Source organism: Pinus tabuliformis, chromosome 2_2 (genome assembly GCF_031772625.1).
Source record: "Pinus tabuliformis cultivar Carrire ecotype Pingquan chromosome 2_2, CPIR1, whole genome shotgun sequence".
NCBI classification, from domain to species: Eukaryota; Viridiplantae; Streptophyta; class Pinopsida; order Pinales; family Pinaceae; genus Pinus; species Pinus tabuliformis.
The window spans coordinates 391125184-391131817 of NC_142300.1; the positions used below are offsets into that span (position 1 = coordinate 391125184).

Here is a 6634-nt window from a genome sequence, read left to right on the forward strand (position 1 = left end):
TTGAAGTTGAAGGGTGCATAAATGGATAGTTTACATTTTTGCGAGAATAATATTTATAGTAAAGATTTATGGAAATTTGAGTTGTAGTTATCTAGCTTTATGTTTTTGAGTGTCCTAGAATGCTTGGTGAATTAAATCCAGACAATACTTAAGTAAATATAAATTAGAGGGGCTTATTGTGGGGACGTCTTAGTGAGACATTTATGATCAAAGACAAATGCCATAAATGTCGAATGTACAATTTTTCAAATATTAGTTTGTGATTTTTCACATGTGATACTTGTGCTCTGGTTATCATTACAAGATAATACACGAACCAATTAAATTAAAAATAAATTAATTAAATTATGGTTAAAAATATTAAAATTTACAATTTTTGAAGTGGAAGGGGCATAAATGAATAGCTCTAATTTAATGCGTTATAATTTTGTGAAAATAATGAAAAATTTTGTAAGATTTTCAAAAAATATGGTAGAGATTTTTGGAAATTTGGGTTGTAGTTATCTAACTTCAATTTTTTTGGTGCCCCAAGAATTAGCTAAATCTAAACAATACTTAAATGAATATAAATTAGAGGGGGCTATTGTGGGCTGCCTAGTGAAGCATTTATGCTCAATGACAAATGTCATAAATGTCCAGCGTGCAATCTTTCAAATACTAGTTTGTGATTTCTCACTAGTAATGTGATACTTGTACTCTTGCAAGATAATACACGAACCAATTAAATTAAAAATAAATAAATTAAATTATTGTTAAAAAAAAATTACAATTTTTTGAAGTCGAAGGGGGCATAAGTTCTAGTTTAATAGTGATAATTTTACTAAAATAGTGCAAAATTTTGTAAGATTTTCAAAAAATATAATAGAGATTTTTGGAAATTTAAGTTGTAGCTATCTAGCTTCAAGTTTTTGGATACTCAAAATTCTTGGTGATCTAAATCTAGACAATACTTAAGTGAATATAAATTAAAAAGTGCTATTGTGGAGACCCTGAGTGAAGCATATATGCTCAGAGACAATTGCAATAAATATCGAACCTGCAATTTTTCAAATATTAATTTGTAATTTCTGACTAATAATGTGATACTTGTACTCATGTTACCATTAAAAATAAATAAAACAAATTATTGTTAAAAAAATTTAAATTTACAATTATTTTAATCAAACAAAAACTCAAATCACAATTTCAACAAAAACCCAATTGGCAGATAATAACTTCCGCCCTTTTAGCGTTATTAATAAAATGCATCTTTTAAGTAGAGGTAATGGGTTTCAATACTAGCAAATTTCAGAGGGTACGTATGTCAATCTCGTCTACTTTATGACTTTAACTTATTCTAATATAGAATAACAATATTAAAATGTATTTTATATTTATATCGCACTCGCTTACTTGGTACTCTGACTCAGCTGACTCTACCATGCATTTTATACCTACCAAATTTGTCTTCACAGTTAAAATTGGCTGGAATCTAGTTATTTTTTTAAACAAATTTAAAATGGGAGTAGTTGAGTCCTTTTTTACCGTGGAAAACTTAACCAGTATAACTTAGATTTCAAAGCTAACCTGGATTTTAACATATCCTACAGAACTTTCCATTGTTTTCGGGGCACTGTATCTTTATATCGAACTCGCCTACTTTATGACTCTAGTCGTTCGGAGCATACAAATATTAAAATACATTTTATCCTTATTTCGTATCCAAGAATTATATATAAGCAACCCGCGATTGCATATTCATCAAATAAATATCATAGCAGCAGAGGGTAGTGCTATAATACACAAATCATCGGGTTATTGAGTAGAATTTGCTGACGTGATGGCTGAGATTTTTGAATCTGTTTCTGCCGTCCCTCGACGCACTGCCAATCATCACGGAAATGTGTGGGACGACGATCTCATACTATCTCTGAACTCGCCCTATGGAGTATATTTTCAATCTTTTCCATCAGTTTATCATGGCGTCATCTGCTCTTTGTTTCTTTAGTTTTTCTATTTGCTGTTAGCATTAATGTATATTTTTTGAAGTTTTTTGTTTGGTGTCAGCATTAACATGTGTCTATATACATACTTTAAGTTTTCCGTTCGCCGTTAACATTAATGTGCCTCTCTCTCTGTATATATTTAATTGCATTGCACTGTAATTAGGGACCTGCATATTATGAACAAGCCAAAAGGCTCGTTGATGAGATCAAGCGTTTACTTCCGAAGGAAATGGACGATAGCAATCAAGATTTAATCAAACGTCTTCAGATGATTGATATATTGGAGTGCCTTGGAATTGATCGACATTTTCATTCTGAACTAGAAATAGCTGCTTTAGACTACGTTTACAGGTTAGGAACTTCTACGCATGTGAATGAATGATATATATATATATATATATATATATATATATATATATATATATATGCAGATGGTTTTTGTTGGCCGTTCTGATTATTCCATGGTTGACAGATGTTGGAACGAAGGAGGTATCGGAGTGGGATCAAAAGATTCCTGCAAAGACCTTAACGCTACAGCTTTAGGATTTCGTGCTCTCCGACTACATCGATATAACGTGTCTTCAGGTGGTAGCTGCAGTTGCTTTTCGACTTTATGTTAAGCTATAATATACCCTCAAGATAGTTGAGCAGTACCCATTGAAATATTTGTAATTGTTGTTGGATTGGTGTTTGCTTCGTGGGTCATAAAAAACCATTGGTGGAATTTCCCACAAAGTTTTATGTTTACTTCACAAAGATTTCTGTTTCATTCAATTGTTATATTATTCACCCACAAAGTTTTTTTTCGTTTAAATCGATTTTTATATAATTCAGCTTTGAACAGGTGTCTTGGAGAATTTCAAGGATGAAAACGGGAAGTTCTTCTGCAGTTTCACTGGAGATAAACAAGTTAGAAGCATGTTGTCGTTACTTCGAGCTTCAGAAATTTCATTTCCTGGAGAAAAAGTGATGGAAGAGGCGAAGGCATTCACAAGAGAATATCTAAACGGAGTTGTAGCTGGAGGCGGGGAAGTGACCGGGGTAGATCAGAGTCTTTTGGAAGAGGTAAACAATAAGCGCATTTTGAAAGTGTTACCTTAAAAAGAGATGCCGTCCATGGTTTTTTTTCAAGTGTTACATAAATTTAGAAAAAGGATGGTGTACATGGTTTATAAAGGATTTGACTTGATCACCGTTATTTAGGTGAAGTACGCATTGGAGTTTCCATGGTATTGCAGTGTGCCCAGATGGGAGGCCAGGAGCTTTATTGAAATATATGGACAGAACCGCTCGTGGCTCAAGTGCGTACCGTCTTAATTATATAGATTTGCTTTATCTTCAAATTTGCAAAATTGTAGCTGCATGTCTTAATGATATCTATTTGCTTTATCTTCAAATTTCGAAAATTGTAGTTGCATACTAAATTCCTTTGCCTTTCCTTTTAAAGGTCAAATATCAACCAAAAGGTTCTAGAGTTGGCCAAGTTGGACTTCAATATTCTGCAATGCATACATCAGAAAGAGATACAGTCTATTACAAGGTCATAACCGGTACTTGCCATTTTCAGAGTTGGGTTTTATTACAGTTCCATATACATTATCAAAAATTCAAAATGTTTACACATCACTTTGTTTAATGTCTACTATAAAAATATAGTTACTTATTGAATGTGCTGAAAATGCTCAGTTCGTCTGAGATTGCGCCATTTTTTTTTTTTTTTTTTTTTTTTTTTATCTTAGTGATAGTTAGCTTACAATGGGTAAAAAACATTATCATTTAAATCCAAAATAATAAATATTTTTGATAATAAATTAAATTAATTATAGGTTTATTGAGAGTAGTGAGGTAGTTAGAGGCAGGAATGTTCTTTTTTTTTTTCAAGGTGATCATAATTCAGTTGTCAAAGATAATCATTTCTTGCTATAATTTGCAAATTGTTATTCAAAGAAAACCACCTTACATGGAATAACTAGTTGTGGTCCCTAAAAAGACAAGCTTTTGCTGTCTTGAGCCGTTAACGTATTTCTTTACATACCAAAAAAACAAACTGTTAATCAAACAAAAATAATTTTAAAACATACTCCAAGCCCAAATATATTCGTTTCTACCTACCCAGACTCACCGTCTTAATTATTTAATTGGAATGTACTCCTTTCTACCAACCCAGATTCACAAAATATCTATTAGTTATTTATTTGGTTTGTATTTCCTGTGGTGGACTTACAGGTTTGGAAAGGATATTTAGATTTAATAAAAATTTAAATTATTTTAAGCACAGTATTTTATGTAAGTAAATTATTTTTCCATATTATATTTTATATATATATATCACTTCTCATTCCTAAAAAATACGGTGGTATTAAAATAAAATTACTTAATATTATAAACAAAGATATGCTAATTGACAATCTTGGAGATATGATCATAAATGACGTCCTGCACTACCATTATGTCCTGCGTAGGTGGTGGAGAGGATCGGAAATTGCGCAGCTCAATTTCTATCGGAAGCGTCACGTGGAATTTTACTTTTGGGCTGTTACATGCATTTTCGAGCCCGAGTTTTGTCACAGCAGAGTTGCCTTCGCAAAACTTTGTGTCGTCGCAGCCGTTTTAGATGACCTCTATGACACTCACGGAATGTTGGACGAACTAAAAACCGTGTCGGAGGCAGTGAGACGGTGAATTTCAATTTATTCCCAGCTATTTTATTCATATTATTGCTATTTTATTTATTCCCAGCTTCTCAGCCTGCTCCACGATTTTGTGCATATTGCTGTTTGATTTATTCCCAGCTTCTCAACCTATTCCAATCATATATTATTGTTTGCGTCATTTTCAGATGGAATTCTTCATTAACAGATGAAATTCCGGACAACATAAAAACTGCATTCCAGTTTTTCTTTAACACAGCGAATGAATTGGCTGTTGAGGTCGCAAAAGAGCAAGGGCGAGATATGACATCCATATTAAAGGATAACGTATGTGTTTTGGATGATCTGTGATTTTATAGATGGATTATTTTAATGGGATGCTATTATTATTATCACCTTACTTCCATGGTTGTCCTAAGAATGCAATTTACTGTGAAAAGGCCATGAAATTTGTCATTTGAAATTATATATTTTTAATTTTATTATGAATTGTTATTTGACCTAATATATTTTTAATTTTATTATTCTTCATTTAGAGAGAAAAGGGGAGACTTTAACCATTAATGTAGTTTTACTTTTTCAATGATCAGTGGCAGCGATATCTTGAGTCTTATCTGCAAGAAGCGGAATGGATAGCGACTGGTCATGTGCCCACGTTGAATGAGTACATAAAGAATGCTCGCGCTAGCTCAGGGATGTGCATTCTAAATTTGTTTCCCCTTCTGTTGATGGGTCAACTTCTCCCGAACAACATTCTGGAGCAAATATATTCTCCATCCAAGATGCAGGAGCTCTCAGAATTGACGATCAGGCTCGTCGACGACTTAACAGATTTCGAGGTATTTGGCATCTAATTTTACATTTATTTAAGCCCGTTTAATCAAGTTCGGATGCACAAAATTCTGTGCAAAATACTGATTTTTTTTCACAAATTGCAATGAAGGATGAGAAGCAACGCGGGGAGACAGCTTCAATTATAGAGTGTTACATGAAAGAAAACCCTGATTCTACCGTGGAAAACGCTTTAAATCACATCAAGGACAGCCTTCGTCTCTCGCTTGAGGAATTGAATGGGGAGTTTCTCAAGGAGGACAGTGTACCGTTGTGTTGCAAGAAGTTCACTTTCAATATAACACGAGGCCTTCAATTTCTGTTCAGATACGGCATATCGGTATCTAACAAGGAATTAAAGGAGCAGATATTCAAAATTCTCGTCGACCAAGTGCCAATTGAGGAATAATGACGACCCGGTTACTAGCTGTGTGTATTAATTATGTTTTTGAATGTTTTATGCTTATTAAGTGCGTATGGCCATACGGACGTGGATTAAATAACCGGCCGGATAGAGAACAAAAAAGTTTATGGACGTAGTTCCGGTAAGCTTTGCCAAATTGCGTGTGGAAATTGCGCCGACAAATTCCAAAATATCACGTACGGCAATTACAATTATCACCTGATCATCGCTACTCTAGTTTCCTACTACCATATTTTCATATGTTTTATTATATTGAATTGTATTTTATATTTGTTTAATTAATGAGTTTGACTTTCATCATCTTGTGCTTTGCATAATTTTAATGGTATTATTTCGATATATATTTTTGTAAATTTAATTATTAATAATTATTAAGTGAATGGTAGATATTTTATTTTCATTTAATATTTTAAAATATTTATAATTATTTTTGTTTTTTAATTAAAATAATTAATTAAAAAAATTGTTGAAAGAGAATAAATTTCAATGGTTAAAAATTTTGTTGCATGTGTTTATATCAATAGGCATTTTATCAATAAAATAAAAATTATTAAGTAGATGATATGAATTTAAACTTTATAGAATATTCTTAATAGTATAAACAAATTAAAGGCTAAGAGAATATATATATATATATATATATATATATATATATATATATATATATATATTATTGTGATCTAGAGGAACTAGCCCTAGTAGCAATAGTGGATTTGAACCAACATCTTTCAAGTTTCAATGAT

The 6634-nt window shown here is 32.1% G+C and overlaps 1 protein-coding gene across 2 annotated transcripts; it reads left to right on the forward strand.

The window, feature by feature from the left end:
* The first annotated feature begins 1709 nt into the window (after positions 1-1709).
* On the forward strand, positions 1710-6191 carry LOC149192909 (delta-selinene-like synthase, chloroplastic). 2 transcript variants are annotated; one of them, XM_089406499.1, is made up of 10 exons: positions 1710-1927; positions 2149-2336; positions 2458-2570; positions 2830-3050; positions 3189-3286; positions 3433-3525; positions 4448-4663; positions 4825-4963; positions 5227-5475; positions 5580-6191. In XM_089406499.1, the coding sequence occupies exons 1-10, from the start codon at positions 1820-1822 to the stop codon at positions 5874-5876; spliced, it is 1722 nt and encodes a 573-aa protein (XP_089262625.1). In that variant the 5' UTR covers positions 1710-1819; the 3' UTR covers positions 5877-6191. The 2 variants fall into 2 exon arrangements, with proteins under 2 accessions (XP_089262625.1, XP_089262626.1); XM_089406500.1 differs by lacking the exon at positions 3433-3525.
* The last annotated feature ends 443 nt before the right edge of the window (positions 6192-6634 follow it).

Bases quoted from the DNA above. Each gene is read 5' to 3' on its own strand.
- LOC149192909 (XM_089406499.1), top strand. From the start codon at position 1,820: ATGGCTGAGATTTTTGAATCTGTTTCTGCCGTCCCTCGACGCACTGCC. The intron at 2,571-2,829 runs GTGGTAGCTGCA...AGCTTTGAACAG, and splicing joins TCGATATAACGTGTCTTCAG to GTGTCTTGGAGAATTTCAAG. The intron at 4,664-4,824 runs GTGAATTTCAAT...CGTCATTTTCAG, and splicing joins GTGTCGGAGGCAGTGAGACG to ATGGAATTCTTCATTAACAG.